General features: G+C 37.0%; 1 protein-coding gene across 1 annotated transcript in view; it reads left to right on the forward strand.

Moving 5' to 3' along the window:
- TUSC3 (tumor suppressor candidate 3) overlaps positions 1 to 16,922 on the forward strand; it is a 197,540-nt gene that overhangs the window by 71,565 nt on the left and 109,053 nt on the right. The window contains exon 2 of the mRNA XM_079726857.1: positions 6,112 to 6,281. Within this exon, the coding sequence (XP_079582983.1) occupies positions 6,112 to 6,281 (170 nt within the window). The remainder of the gene's footprint in view (positions 1 to 6,111; positions 6,282 to 16,922) is intronic.

Here is a 16,922-nt window from a genome sequence, read left to right on the forward strand (position 1 = left end):
CCAGTGGTAGTTTGATAGGGATTGCATTGAATCTGTAGATTGCTTTGGGTAGTAGAGTCATTTTCACAATATTGATTCTTCCAATCCAGGAGCATGGTATATCTCTCCATCTATTTATATCATCTTTAATTTCTTTCATCAGTGTCTTATAATTTTCTGCATACAGGTCTTTTGTCTCCTTAGGTAGGTTTATTCCTAGATATTTTATTCTTTTTGTTGCAATGGTAAATGGGAGTGTTTTCTTGATTTCATTTTCAGATTTTTCATCATTAGTGTACAGGAATGCCAGAGATTTCTGTGCATTAATTTTGTATCCTGCTACTTTACCAAATTCATTGATTAACTCTAGTAGTTTTTCGGTAGCATCTTTAGGATTCTCTATGTATAGTATCATGTCATCTGCAAACAGTGACAGCTTTACTTCTTCTTTTCCAATTTGGATTCCTTTTATTTCCTTTTCTTCTCTGATTGCTGTGGCTAAAACTTCCAAAACTATGTTGAATAAGAGTGGTGAGAGTGGGCAGCCTTGTCTTGTTCCTGATCTTAGTGGAAATGGTTTCAGTTTTTCACCGTTGAGGACAATGTTGGCTGTGGGTTTGTCATATATGGCCTTTATTATGTTGAGGAAAGTTCCCTCTATGCCTACTTTCTGCAGGGTTTTTATCATAAATGGGTGTTGAATTTTGTCGAAAGCTTTCTCTGCATCTATTGAGATGATCATATGGTTTTTCTCCTTCAACTTGTTAATATGGTGTATCACATTGATTGATTTGCGTATATTGAAGAATCCTTGCATTCCTGGAATAAACCCCACTTGATCATGGTGTATGATCTTTTTAATGTGCTGTTGGATTCTGTTTGCTAGTATTTTGTTGAGGATTTTTGCATCTATGTTCATCAGTGATATTGGCCTGTAGTTTTCTTTCTTTGTGACATCCTTGCCTGGTTTTGGTATCAAGGTGATGGTGGCCTCGTAGAATGAGTTTGGGAGTGTTCCTTCCTCTGATATTGTTTGGAAGAGTTTGAGAAGGATGGGTGTTAGCTCTTCTCTAAATGTTTGATAGAATTCGCCTGTGAAGCCATCTGGTCCTGGGCTTTTGTTTGATGGAAGATTTTTAATCACAGTTTCAATTTCAGTGCTTGTGATTGGTCTATTCATATTTTCTATTTCTTCCTGAGTCAGTCTTGGTAGGTTGTGCATTTCTAAGAATTTGTCCATTTCTTCCAGGTTGTCCATTTTATTGGCATAGAGTTGCTTATAGTAATCTCTCATGATCTTTTGTATTTCTGCAGTGTCAGTTGTTACTTCTCCTTTTTCATTTCTAATTCTACTGATTTGAGTCTTCTCCCTTCTTTTCTTGATGAGTCTGGCTAATGGTTTGTCAATTTTGTTTATCTTCTCAAAGAACCAGCTTTTAGTTTGGTTGATCTTTGCTATCGTTTCCTTCATTTCTTTTTCATTTATTTCTGATCTGATCTTTATGATTTCTTTCCTTCTGCTAACTTTGGGGGTTTTTTGTTCTTCTTTCTCTAATTGCTTTAGGTGCAGGGTCAGGTTGTTTACTCGAGATGTTTCCTGTTTCTTAAGGTGGGATTGTATTGCTATAAACTTCCCCCTTAGAACTGCTTTTGCTGCGTCCCATAGGTTTTGGGTCGTCGTGTCTCCATTGTCATTTGTTTCTAAGTATTTCTTAATTTCCTCTTTGATTTCTTCAGTGATCACTTCATTATTGAGTAGTGTATTGTTTAGCCTCCATGTGTTTGTATTTTTTACAGATCTTTTCCTGTAATTGATGTCTAGTCTCATAGCATTGTGGTCGGAAAAGATACTTGATACAATTTCAATTTTCTTAAATTTACCAAGGCTTGATTTGTGACCCAAGATATGATCTATCCTGGAGAATGTTCCATGAGCACTTGAGAAAAATGTGTATTCTGTTGTTTTTGGATGGAATGTCCTATAAATATCAATTAAGTCCATCTTGTTTAATGTATCATTTAAAGCTTGTGTTTCCTTATTTATTTTCATTTTGGATGATCTGTCCATTGGTGAAAGTGGGGTGTTAAAGTCCCCTACTATGATTGTGTTACTGTCGATTTCTCCTTTTATGGCTGTTAGTATTTGCCTTATGTATTGAGGTGCTCCTATGTTGGGTGCATAAATATTTACAATTGTTATATCTTCTTCTTGGATCGATCCCTTTATCGTTATGTAGTGTCCTTCTTTGTCTCTTCTAATAGTCTTTATTTTAAAGTCTATTTTGTCTGATATAAGAATTGCTACTCCAGCTTTCTTTTGATTTCCATTTGCATGGAATATCTTTTTCCATCCCCTTACTTTCAATCTGTATGTGTCTCTAGGTCTGAAGTGGGTCTCTTGTAGACAGCATATATATGGGTCTTGTTTTTGTATCCATTCAGCCACTCTGTGTCTTTTGGTGGGAGCATTTAGTCCATTTACATTTAAGGTAATTATTGATATGTATGTTCCTATTCCCATTTCCTTAATGGCTTTGGGTTCGTTATTGTAGGTATAGTCCTTCTGTTGTGTTTCTTGCCTAGAGAAGTTCCTTTAGCATTTGTTGTAAAGCTGGTTTGGTGGTGCTGAACTCTCTCAGCTTTTGCTTGTCTGTAAAGGTTTTAATTTCTCCATCAAATCTGAATGAGATCCTTGCTGGGTAGAGTAATCTTGGTTGCAGGTTTCTCTCCTTCATCACTTTAATTATGTCCTGACACTCCCTTCTGGCTTGTAGAGTTTCTGCTGAGAGATCAGCTGTTAACCTGATGGGGATTCCCTTGTGTGTTATTTGTTGTTTTTCCCTTGCTGCTTTTAATATGATTTCTTTGTGTTTAATTTTTGACAGTTTGATTAATATGTGTCTTGGCATATTTCTTCTTGGATTTATTCTGTATGGGACTCTCTGTGCCTCCTGGACTTGATTAACTATTTCCTTTCCCATATTAGGGAAGTTTTCAACTAGAATCTCTTCAAATATTTTCTCAGTCCCTTTCTTTTTCTCTTCTTCTTCTGGAACCCCTATAATTCGAATGTTGGTGCATTTAATGTTGTCCCAGAGGTCTCTGAGACTGTCCTCTGTTCTTTTCATTCTTTTTTCTTTATTTTTCTCTGCATCAGTTATTTCCACTATTTTATCTTCCACCTCACTTATCCGTTCTTCTGCCTCAGTTATTCTGCTATTGATCCCATCTAGAGTATTTTTCATTTCATTTATTGTGTTTTTAATCGATGCTTGATTCATCTTTAGTTCTTCTAGGTCCTTGTTAACTGTTTCTTGCATATTGTCTATTCTATTTCCAAGATTTTGGATCTGGGAAATAGAATCTTGGATCAGCTTTACTATCATTATTCTGAATTCTTTTTCAGGTAGACTGCCTATTACCTCTTCATTTGTTAGATCTGGTAGGTTTTTATCTTGCTCCTTCACCTGCTGTGTGTTTTTCTGCTTTCTCATTTTGCTTATGTTACTGTGTTTGGGGTCTCCTTTTTGCAGGCTGCAGATTCGTAGTTCCCGTTGTTTTTGGTGTCTGTCCCCCGTGGCTAAGGTTGTTTCAGTAGGTTGTGTAGGCTTCCTGGTGCGGGGGACTAATGCCTGTGTTCTGGTGGTTGAAGCTCGATCTTGTCTTTCTGGTGGACAGGTCCACGTCTGGTGGTGTGTTTTGGGGTGCCTGTGGCCTTATTATGTTTTTAGGTATCCTCTCTGCTAATGGGTGGGGTTGTGTTCCTGCCTTGCTAGTTGCTTGGCATAGGGTGACCAGCACTGTAGCTTGCTGGTCGTTGACTGAAGCTGGGTGCTGGTGTTGAGATGGAGATCCCTGGGAGATTTTCGCTGCTTGATATTATGTGGAGCTGGGAGGTCTCTTGTGGACCCGTGTCCTGAAGTTGGCTCTCCCACTTCAGAGGCACAGCACTAACTCCTGGCTGCAGCACCAAGAGCCTTTCATCCACCCGGCTCAGAATAACAGTGAGAAAAAGTAGAAAGAAATAATTAGTAGAAGAAAGAAAGAGAGATTGAAAGAAAGGAAGAAGGGAAGTAAGGAAGGAAGGAAGGAAGAAAGAAAGAAAGGAGGGAGGGAGGAAGGATGGAGAGAAAGGAAAGAAAGGAGGGAGGGAGGGAGGAATGAAAGCAAAAGGAAGAGTGAATGGAAGAAGAGAGGGAGGGAGGGAGGAAGGAAAGAAAGAAAGAAAGGAGGGAGGGAGGGAGGAAGGAAAGAAAAAGAAAGTGGAAAGAAGAAGGGTGGGAGGGAGGGAGGGATGGAGGAAAGAAAAAGAAAGAAGGAAAGGAGGAGCGGAGGGAGGGAGGGAGGAAGGGAAGGGAGGAAAAAAAGAAAGAGCAGGTAAAGTAAAATAGAATAAAGTATGAAATATAGTAGCGTTATTAAAATTAAAAAGTAATTATTGAAAAAAAACACGGACCGAAAGAACCCTGGGACATATGGTGGAAGCAAAGCTATACAGAGAGAATCTTACACAGAAGATTACACATACACATTCACAAAAAGAGAGCAGGGGGAAAAATCAAAAATCTTGCTCTCCAAGTCCACCTCCTCGATTTGGGATAATTCGTTGTAAAAAGAGGAAAAGGGCGAAAAGTCTGAAATCTTGCTAAGTCCACCTCCTTAATTTGAGATAATTCGTTGTAAAAAGAGGAAAAAAAAAGGGGGGGAAAGTCTTAAATCTTGTCCTCAAAGTCCACTTCCTCAATTTGGGATGATTCGCTGTCCATTCATGCACTCCACAGACGCAGGGCACATCAAATGGACCATGGAGCTTTAATCCGCTGCCTCGGAGGCTGCACAGAGAGATTTCCCTGTCTCTGCTCTCACAGCTCCCGGGTCTCAGCCTTGGACCTGGCCCCGCCTCTGCGCGTAGGTCGCCGGAGGGCGTCCGTTCTTCGCTCAGACAGGACGGGTTTAAAGGAGCCGGGATTCGGGGGCTCTGGCTCACTCAGGCAGAGGGGAGGGAGGGGAATGCCCTCTCCTCGCGCACCAGGCAACAAAAGGGAAAAAAGTCTCTTGCCTCTCCGGTAGCTCCAGACCCTTTCCCCGGACTCCCTCCGGGCTAGCACTAACCCCTTCAGGGTCTCTTCCTGCCGCCAGCCCCAGACCTCTCCCTGCGCTCCGACTGAAAGCCGATACCCGAGCCTCAGCTCCCAGCCCCGCCCGCCCTGGCGGCCGAGCAAAGTCTCTCGGGCTGGTGTGTGCCTGAGGGCACCGATCCTCTGTGCCAAAATCTCTCTGCTTTGCCCTCCACACCCCTGTTGCTGTGCTCTCCTCCGCTACTCCGAAGCTTCCCCCCTCCGCCACCTGCAGTCTCCGCCCTCGAAGGGGCTTGTAGTGTGTAGAAACCTTCCCTCCTTCACGGCTCCCTCCCACTGGTGCAGGTCCCGTCCATATCCTATTGTCTCTGTTTATTCTTTTTTTCTTTTGACCTACCCAGGTATGTGGGGAGTTTCTTGCCTTTTGGGGGGTCTGAGGTCTTCTGTCAGCGTTCAGTAGGTGTTCTGTTGGAGTTGTTCCACGTGTAGATGAATTTCTGATGTATCTGTGGGGAGGAAGGTGATCTCCGCGTCTTACTCTTCCGCCATCTTCCTCCGGCCGGGGTTTTTTTTTTGTTTGTGTCCATTGGTGTTCTTGGATTGCCAATGTCTCTGGCCACCAGTCTGGGATGGGTGAGGCTGAAACAAAACTCAGGGCACTCACCACCACGGCGCTCTGCATTTTGGGGTCGCCAGCCAGCCTTCCTCCTCCTTCCCACTCAGAGCCTTCTTATGCTTGTCTTTCATATGACCAGAGTTTTTAGCTGTATTTAGTGGGGGATTAGGGAAAAGCATATCTATTCCATCTTTCTGGAAGTGAAAGTCTATTTTACTTTTGATATCTATTTTTATCAACTTTTACAATTGTTAGGAAAAATAGATGAAATGTTTTATGCATATATGGTCAGTTAACAATGACTGTGTTCACCAAAACAAGAACTTTTAGCAGAAATGAATTTTAGGTAAAATATAATCCCATGTAATTCTTTTTACTTGAGGTACACACTGAAGAATTTTAACCCTGTGTAAATTTAAATTCCTATGTTTATTGCAGAATCTTTTAGCTGAGAAAGTAGAACAGCTGATGGAATGGAGCTCCAGGCGCTCAATCTTCCGAATGAATGGTGACAAATTCCGAAAATTTATAAAGACACCACCTCGAAACTATTCTATGATTGTTATGTTCACTGCTCTTCAACCTCAGCGGCAGTGTTCTGTGTGCAGGTAATGTATGTATTTAAAAAATTAAAAACTATTATTGTATGATTATATGTTTGTTAGAGTTAAGATAAAAGTATATAATAGAATTAAACATTTGTTCAATATTGTAGTCAACTATAAGTGCATTTAAATGTAAGCTCAAAGTCGTTTTCTAGGAAATGACTTTGATAGGCTAATATTTTTATATTATATAAAATATTTACTTAACCAATCCACATGTAATCATAAAACAGATTTTTTTATCTTTATGTCCTGTATAAAGGTACATATGTTATAGAATTTGGTTCAAATATTGCCTTGTAGGTCACCTACATATATCTTAGGGGCAATGAAGTAGCCCCCTTAAACATACTCTGATTAAAGTTTGAGATAATTGTAGTTTCACATGCAATTCTAGGAAATAATACAGAGAAATCCCATATACCTTTTACTCAGTGACACCCCCCAATGCTAACATCTTGTAAACCTGTAGCACAGTTTCACAAACAGGATATTGGTATTTTAATACAGAACAGTTTCCATCACAGTAAGAATCCCTCCTGTTGCCCTTTATAGCCACGCCCACCCCATCTCCCCACCTCCTGAATTTATTCTCTATTTCTGTAATTTCATCATTTAGAGACTGTTATGTAAGTGGAATCATATAGTATATGACCTTTTGGATTTGGCTTTTTTTACTTATCATAACTCCTTCAAAATCTATCCAAGTTGTTGTATTTGTCAGCACTTCATTCTTTTTATTACTGAGTAATATCCTATGGTATGGATGTACTGCAGTTTGTTTAACCATCCATCTGTTAAAAGACACCTGGATTGTTTCCAGTTTTTGGCTATTACAAATACAGCTGTTATGAACATTCTTGTACAGGCTTTGTGTGAACTTAAGTTTTCATTTCTCTGAGATAAATGGCCAGAGAGTCTGATGGCTGAATTGCAATGGTAGTTGCATGTTTAGCTTTATCAGAAACTGCTAAAATGTTTTCCAGAGTGGCTGTATCATTTTACAGTCCCAGCAGTGGTGTGTGAAGGACCTAGTTTTTCCATATCCTTAGCAGCATCAGTGTTGTCATTGTTTTATTTTAGCCATTCCATGGGTATATAGTTTTAATTGCGGTTTTATTTTGCATTTCCCTAGTGTAATGGTGTTGAACATCTTTTCGTTTGCTTTTTGGTCATCTGTGACCATTCACCTCTTTAGTGAAATATCTTTCATATCTTTTGCCTATTTCTAATTGAATTTCTTTTTACTGAATTTTGAGAGTTCTTTATATATTGTAGATACTAGTCCTTTGTCAGATATGTGGTTTTTAAATATTTTCTCCTAGTCTATGGTTTGTGTTTTTATTCTCATAACAAGGTCTTTTGCAGATTTTAATTTAGTGAGTCCAATTTATCAGTTTCCCCTTTTACAGATCTTACTTTTGTTGTCAAATTGAACTCTTTGCCTAGCCCTAGATCACAAAGTTCTATTTTTTTCTCTTCTGTGTTTTTTTTTTTTTTTTTCGGTATGTGGGCCTCTCACTGCTGTGGCCTCTCCCGTTGGGGAGCACAGGCTCCGGACGCGTAGGCTCAGCAGCCATGGCTCATGGTCCCAGCCGCTCTGCAGCATGTGGGATCTTCCCGGACCGGGGCATGAACCCGTGTCCCCTGCACCGGCAGGCGGACTCTCAACCACTGCGCCACCAGGGAAGCCCTTCTCTTCTATGTTTTTCTGAAAGTTTTATAGTTTTATGTTTTACTGTTGATCTGATCTTTGGGAGAAAGGATTCAGTCTTCCATCACTAAGTATGATACTAGGTGTAAGAGTTTTGTAGATGTTCTCTATCAGGTTGAGGAACTAGTTTACTGAGAGCTTTTGTCATGAATGGGTGTTGGATTTTGTCAGATTTTGGGGAGTCAATTGATAGGCGTTTTCTTCTTTATGTTGTTGATATGGTAGATTACATTGATGGATTTTCAGTCACTGAATCAGCTTTGCATTTTGGAATAAATCCCACTTGATTGTATTATATTCTTTTTATGTATTGCTGAATTCTACTTGCTAATATTTTGTTGAAGTATTTTATATCTAAGTTCATATCAGATATTGATCTATATTTTTCATTATTCATACTGTTTTTGTCCAATTTTGGTATCACGCTGATACCTCAGAAAATGTATTGGGAAATGTTCCCTCCTTATTTATTTTCTGGAAGTGATTTGTGAAATTACACAGTTTTAGAAATTACGTTAATTCTTCTTTAAATGTTTGATAGAATTCTCCAGTGAAATCTTCTTGACCTGGAGATTTTAAATTACATATTCCATTTCCTCAATTGTTAAGGACAATTCAGGTTTTCTGTTTCTTCTTGGCTGAACACTTTCTCTTTTCAAGAACAAACACTTGTAGCTCCACATTCAGACTCTTCACATTGTATAATCATCTGTAGAGTTTAGATTTCTAAACCATTTTGAACTTTAGTGGAAACCAAAATTATTAGTAACATGGGCCAATGAAAAAAATAAACCAATTTCTCTCTGACTAGCTTGCAGAAACGTAATTTCAGTATTCTGAAATTTTCATGAAAGGTTTTATCACAATCTAATAATGAGTATATGTTGGGACATAGCTCAAAGTGGGTAGAAAAGATAAAAAGCAAAATATTTTGAAAAACACCATTTCAGATGATTATGAGTTCCCCTCCTATCAATTTGAGGACCAGTACTTAAGTGGACATTAACATTTGTCTGAATTAGGTTAGCATTAAGGACAGGGTATGTTTGTGTTTATCTAAGGGGTGCTGAAAAGCCCTCCTGAGGCAAAAATACCATGTTAGTTGGCATTTGGTGTAACAGTTCAGATTCCACAAAAATATAAACTGTCCTCTGGCATCCTACAATACCTTATATTTTTTAGGGACATCATTTCTTTGCTTCTAAAAGTTGAATATATTGATTTCCTGTATTCACCACTGTTATGAAGAAATCTATTTAATTGATTATTATATTTTTTGCAACTGTAACCTAGAAAGACTTTATTATCCAAGTATTTATTTTACAGTTACATATAATTGTATATGTTTTGATAACATAAACCACAGCATACTGTTAAATGGTATATCCTTTAAGTAATAGTTTACTTAATGCATTATGTTGTTAAATGGTTAAATATGGACCCTCAATTTTTTTAATGATGCTTAGCTCAAAATAACCTTTATTTACTTGTTTATTACAGCCTCTTTTGTAATAAACTTTTAAATTTTAGAGTAGTTTTAGATTTACAAGAGAAAAAGATTGAAGTTATTAGAAAAAGTTAATTCATGGATCAAGATGATGGTGAAGTTGTTAGAGGAGAAGGGAAGGGCCCATGAAGGTTTAGAGGCAAATAAAAAGTGTAGAGCAGATATGTGCTTCCCGTACCTAGACATTCTGGTTTAATTGGTTTTCTTTGGGGGGGTCAACACATTGACATTTTTAAAAACATGCTCTAGGTAATTCTAGTGTGCAGCCAGTATAGAGACAGGGAAGCTAAGAAGCAGGTTCATGATTCACAGCTTTTTAAAATTTAATTTCGTTGAGGAACAATGGGCATGGATGAAGCCTTATTAGTTAATTGGATGGATGACCATATAGCATTGACAAGGATCCTTTATGAAACTAGAATACTCAGATTTTTAGTGAAGAATCTCTAGAATGAAATGATTTCTTCCCCAATACTCAGCAATTTAGGAGCAAGAACACCCTCCATAGGGATTAACCTGTTTGCTTTATTCTACGAAGTGGATTAATCGGCACATATTCTGAGAATGCTAGCGAGAGTATATCTGAAATATATAACTGTGGGTTAAAAGTTGGTTAGGGGGTCAAAGAAGCCAGGGGACAGCTGATAAACTAGGGGTGATACAATTAAGCTAGATTTTCACAAGAGTGAAGGAGAGGTTTTGTGTGAAAGGAGGACGGGGTTGAAAATTAGGAAGTTGTAAAGGGTTGATTAAATAAATGAGTAAATTGCTGAAGTATAATGTAGACGATTGTGGATATAATAGAGAAGCTTTAGGAATGATAAGGCTGGGGTCACGTCTAGATTATAAACATGTATGTCGAAATAACTCAGGATTTTAATGGAACTGGAGAGGAATAATATTAAGTGAGCTGAAAGAGGGATGTCTTGGAGTTTATTGCATGAGGTTGATAGATTTACATTATAGAGTAATATAAATTTAAAAGGAGGATCTGTTAAATAATTGTGGCCAAAAAGTGGTCTGAGATCTACTGTCATTGAGCCAAGGAGAGTACTGAATGTGACCGTTATGAGCAGAGTGAATGAAAGAGATCTCAAGGGGACAACCAAGATGGAAAGGTAAAGAGGAGTTTCAAGAAAAAATTTCAAGAAAAAGTATTCAAATTATATTCTGTATTATAAATTAAGTGCCTCAAAGGGAGCTGTAGATTCATTGAGAAAGGCACTCTATCATCAGCAGTCATTTTTGTTTAAGAACTTGAATTCTCCTGGGTCCTTCTGTGTCAGTGTAATTTGGGACCATTTCTATAATACTGCTATAATTTTTTTATAATTCTGTAGAGTCACTGAAATATTCATAGCTATAAGTTTAAAAGATTAGTGTTTTCCTTTGTGAGACTTTTTCTGCTTTTTTCTTTTCTTTAAGAAAAAGTGAAACTTTCTTCTAGAGCTGACACACTTAAAGATTCTCCAGTTGCTTTTCTTTGCTGAATGGCTGATGAATGAGCTATTGGCTTCCTTGTAAGCCCTCTTAGCAAATCATTCTGCTCTTCTTTCACAAAGTCAGTTTATTCACAAATCTCAGAATTCAATTCTCACCTTCCTCAGTGCACACATCAAACTCCTTGGCCAAAAAAAGTTGTTAAATTAAGACTACTCAATACAGTTTGCACCTCCCGTAAGTGTTAACTCCAAACTTCCTTTATCTAATTGTACTATAAGGAATATTCCCCATAATTGCTAAATCTTTTAGATGTATTCTACCACAAACTTACTCATCTCTTCCAGAATTCGCTAAAAATTCTAAGAACAAAATAACCTCTTCTAAGGTTATTACTATCATTCAATAGATGTAAGAAAAAAACATCCAGATGAAGGAAAATCAAAAAGTACATGTAGAATCAAGCAGGGTGCACATACAATCAAAGGTTGGTAATGTATTGGAAGTTAATATATTGTTGGACTTCAAATAAATGAAAAAATGATTAGTAATTACAAAGGTATTTTAAAGAGGAAGGAGAATAAATTATTACATTGATATATTAGATATTAACTGGCTAACATCTTTTCTTCTCTAACTAAATAAGATGATTGTTTATTATGTGTAAACTATTTGGGCAGTCCTGTGTTAGGTCATTTATATATATAATATCTCATGTCATTCTCACTACACTAAAAGGTAGGGCTGAAAAAAATCCATGTTTTAGATGACAGCATCAAAGCTGAGAGGTTATATAATTTACCCAAAGTCACAGAGCTAATACCTGTCAGGGTTGGGATTTGTGACTGCAGAGCTAGTAAGTTTAATGCTTTCCCTTAAGTGTACATATTCCTTATTGCTTCTACCCTGTGAACTGTAATTTGCATTTTGCATTCCCAACTACGATTATTAATCTTTTAGTGCAGGGATCCATCAGCCAGCATTCCTTAAACTCATTAGATCATGAAAAGCTTTCATTCAGATTAGTATTTCATAGCAAGGGCTGCTGAGTTGGAGATAGCTGGCCAAGACCATGTGGAAGAGCTCATCAGCCTTTTGTTTCATGACAGTGAAGTCATATCTCTTAGGAGATTCAATTCTAAAGTGAGCACATAATGTGAGAATCGTTTATAGATAAAATTACCCTGTCCATCTCTTAATGCACTGGTAAGTGCTTTCTAAATGGTTTTGGGATTACAACCCTTCTCATTTCCTTTAGTCCTTGGATAATATTTCTCTATGGCCTTAATTCTTAAGTTTTTCTAATATGTCTGGCTACCTGGACAAAGTATTTCACTTCTTTGTCAAAGACTGGCAAACTCTCATGCCATTCCCGCATTCTTTGCCTGGCTTGGCTAATACGTGAGGACTGTTTCAGACTTGACTGAATCCATGACCAGTTTAATATAAATGATGTTTTAGGGTTATTGCTGAACGCTGTCTAGTTTAATTATTTTTTTAGGTCGAAGGGGTGTGATTTAAGTTCACTGTATTAAATTTCCTCCTAGGTGTGTCTTCCTCAGATTGGATAATCCCAACTCTTTTACAATGAATAAATGGATGTTTTCAGTGAACTTTCATTATCTATGTGACACTGTAGCATTCTCTGAGCTCTATTTTCTATAGTATTTGTATATAAAGTCCAGATTTAGTCACCCATCTTATAATTTCAAACCTACAGAAAATTGAAACAGTAGTACAAAGACACCAGTCTACACTTTACCAAGATTTCACTAATTATAACATGTTGCCACATTTGATTTTGCTCATTGCCTTAAAGAAAGACACATAAGAGTTGTGAGTTTACATTTTATTCAGGGTCTTACTGGGGACCGTATATAGCCTGGGAGACAGCCACTCAGTCCTGAGGAAACTGCTCTGAAGAGGTAGGGGAGGGGCCAGTTTATAAATTTTTTTGGTTTGGAAATAACATGCAGTCTTGTTAAAAGCAATGACACACATCTTGGTCAAAGATCACTGATAATTCCAAAGAACAGGTGTATGTTAATGATTTAGTGCTTTGCTATGTCTGGGAAGATGCAAGAATCTCGGGTCATTGAAATTCTTCCTGAGATATGTGTCTAACTATCTAAGGGCCTGTTTATCCAAAGCACAGGGCGCCTCACCTGTTTTTCATCCTGAACTCCTCTTGGTACACTGTCTGTGGGCGACCGCAATGGTTGCGACTTAACCCCTGTGGAAGTGGGTGATGAGAGATGCTCTTTGTTCTTCTTTGTTCACATTCTTTTAAGTATAAGTAAAAAATGAGTCACATACCAGCAAATGTACTTTTAACTTGTAGACATCATGAAATATCACTGCTAAATATTTCAGTTTGCATATTTTAATAAGACATCCTTACCTAATCAGAATACCATTATTACTTTTAAGTGAAATGGCATTAATTCAATGACATAATCTGCTTTTTTAAAAAGTACTATAGCAATTATTTGTGTGCTTCTTATTGCATCCTATCAGGAGGCACATAATGTTAGTTCTTTCAAATACCAGTGATGAGATCGATCACTTGATCAAGGCAGTGATCATCACATCTTTCCGTTGTACAAGTATATCTTTCCCTTGTAGTAAGTGTTTGGGGAAGGTGAATGTGTTAAGAGGGGGGACACTTTGAGATAATGCGACTGTCCTGTTTCTTGGCACTTTTTTACCCAGTGATTGTAACATCCATTGATCATCTCTGCCTGAATTTGATATTACATTGATGGTTGTGAAGGGGTGATTTTTAAACATTCTGTCATTGCTTTAACATTAATTAGTTGGTATTCTTCTATAAATGAGAGCTTTTCTTTCCTCCATTTGCCCTTCTGAGTATCTCAATGCAAAGATTCTTTTTTTAATTTACTAATCTGTTGCTGTGATTATTCTTCTTCAGTGTTCAAGTTGCCCTAAATTTGATCAGTGGAAACCAACTCCTGTGTCATTCACATGCCTCTGTTAGTCTTTGCTTTCTGGCTCAACAAAATATTCTAAGCCTACTTTATATACTTTCCCTGTCATGGAAGTGTAAGAAGCATTTTTTTTTTTTTTTACATCTTTATTGGGGTATAATTGCTTTACAATGGTGTGTTAGTTTCTGCTTTATAACAAAGTGAATCAGTTATACATATACATATGTTCCCATATCTCTTCCCTCTTTCAAGGAGTCCTTCATCTTTTTGGTAGGAAATGATATTTAGAAAGCAAGAACTGGGCAAGTTATACTGTTTGCTGCTGGGATAGTATCATTGCTTGCAGCCTTTTTTAGTAGATAGAGCTAGGATGTGTGTATGTGTATACCTACACACATATACATACATACATACATACATATATAAATTATGACTTTAACTGGATATCTCCTATTCCAAGCTAACACTGTAGGGTTTTTCCTCTATTTTCCCTATTCCATAATTTATCTCCTTTCTCCAAAATGAAAACCTGGATCCCAGCAGTATTGGTATATTTGCTCTCCCTTTCAGTGCATATAAAATAGTTTTAGAATTACAACACCAGTATGATCTCTGAAAACAAATCATGAACTAGACTTCCTAATTTCTGCACAGTCCCTTTCTTCTTTTAGCTATGTGTCAGTTTTCTTAGCATACAACCTGTTAAGCTTTTTTGTATGTTAGTATTACCATTTTTCTTAAGAGAACAAAAATTCTGCTGACTCATAAACTGAGTTGCTACTATGCATGTTATATACAGTTTAATATCTCTTACGTTCATATACATTTTTGCTGTAATATATGTGTTGGAATCGCATGTTCACGTTAGAATTGTTTTCCAAAGAAAAAAATAGATGCTCAGAAAACATAGGCGTAATGGACACAATATCTGGCAAGTAGTGAATTATACAGAGCCAGTTACAAAGTGGTAGTTAACTGTGGATTCTTCAGCTCTTCAGAGACATTGGGTCTATGTAATATATTTCAGTATATTCAGTAGGGTCCTGAATACTTATAGCACAACCAGAGAGAAATCACTGTTGAAATCCTTCTGCAGGGTGTTGCTTACCAGTTTTTTTCTCTTCAGGGTATCAGAACCGTAAGTAATGGATGGTTCCACTCACACCAGATCTCTCTCTCTATATCACTATCTATAGAGATTGAATAATTTGAGGTTTTATGAAGATACACTTTGGAATATCCATGCAATATACAGTTATATCTATATATAATTTATCATAAAAAATAAATAAAAGGCATACATAGAGATTTTAATATGAATATTATAGGAAGTTTGATTAACATTAAAAAGAGAAACAGTTTTATGCCCTTCAAGGGCATAAAAGATAAAAGCTACATTCATCACGGGAGCTATATTAAATATATACAACTATGGATGAGTTAATAATCTTTTTTAGTTTTACATAACCCTTTATAAAGGATTATAAACTGCTATAGCATTTGGATTGATTTTTTTCTTGTTTCCATAATAAAAAATTGAGAAGATTTAATAGAAGAGTTTTACCAGAACTGTGCCCTGCAGTTACTGCTTAAGCCTTCCTGGATGCTTTGCTGCAACTTGACTGCCCTCTTCAGGCTGCATGTTAATAGATTAGAAAAATTTACAGTGTTCCTTCCATTCATAAAGTTACATCTCTAATGTTCCTATGAACTATTAAAACAGAAAGTACTTTTTTAGCTAACAGTGTTGGAAATGTGCTTATTTAAGTGCTAGGAGCATTTGTGGTTTTCAACTTTCAATTTCAGATGGCAGTGAAGTTTGAAGGGTTCTAGTAAGCATTAGTGACACCTTTGCTCATTAGTCTAAGCTGACACAAACATATGCAAGAAGCCAGTCACTTTCTTTGTCATTAGTTAGGCTTCTTCTATCCCCTGTTAAGCATGAAGATGTTGGAATATGGAGAGATAAGAGATAATGGAGTTAAGTTTAGAGGACAGGGTTTATGTTATTGGGGCATATTCCTCCTAACAAGTCTTTTTTACCCTAAATAGATATCATCAACATTGAACTATGTTTTTCTCAGGCTTATTGAATTATTTCTAGTGACAAACAGATCTGGTCTCTAGTCCTATTGCTACTAAATTACCTTCAACAGAAGAAAGCCCCCATTTACCTTGTCAGTAGTAAATTTTCTCTGAGTATTGTATTTGTGTTGAAAAAGTGTAATTTGCTTAGCTCCCCTGGAATTCTTTACGCCAACAGATAGATTCCTAACTAGAAGCACGATGTGTAGAAAATTTTGCTCATTGCTTTGGTGCTCTAGATTCTAAAGGAGAAGATGTAAGAAATAGGTCATATCTTCATTTATATAGTATTTTAATAGCGGCATATATTTTCCCAACTAGACCAGTATAGTAACATTCTGAGTGGTTTACGAACATTTATTTTCTCCTCCTCTAATACATTATGCACACTGTTGCCAGATACAGCTTTCTTAATTAGTATTTTGCATAATCTACTTCTTCCAAAACACTTGTAGTAGTTGTTCACTTTTTACAGAATAAAGTCAAGATCTTATTTATCTTTCTCCTGGAAGAGAGCGTCCAGTCTATTCTTTCCTTATTTTCTAACATGAAACTTAGTTCTGTTATTTGACTACATAAAATACATTTCAGACTGGGTAATCTTTGTTTATACTGCTTCTGTTGCCTTCATATTCTCTTCCGGTCCTTCCTTGATTATTATAATTTTAGTCCTCCCAGTCTTTTCTGAATATTTTCCCATTCACACTTTGTCCAGCTGCTCCAATCCACTGTGATCCCATTCTCTTCTATATGCTGTATAGCATCTACAATCTGCATTCTTTTTTCAATGTATGTATCTTACTTGTGTGTTAGTGTGTGTCTATTCTGTTCTCTGACAAGCTTCTTAAAGGCGGAGACTGTGAGGTACACTTTTTTATTATTGTAGCATATATTAAAACGTTGAATAAACATCACTGATGATTAAGATCTAGATTTTATATTTCATATGA

This window comes from Hyperoodon ampullatus (genome assembly GCF_949752795.1).
Source record: "Hyperoodon ampullatus genome assembly, chromosome: 20".
NCBI lineage: Eukaryota > Metazoa > Chordata > Mammalia > Artiodactyla > Ziphiidae > Hyperoodon > Hyperoodon ampullatus.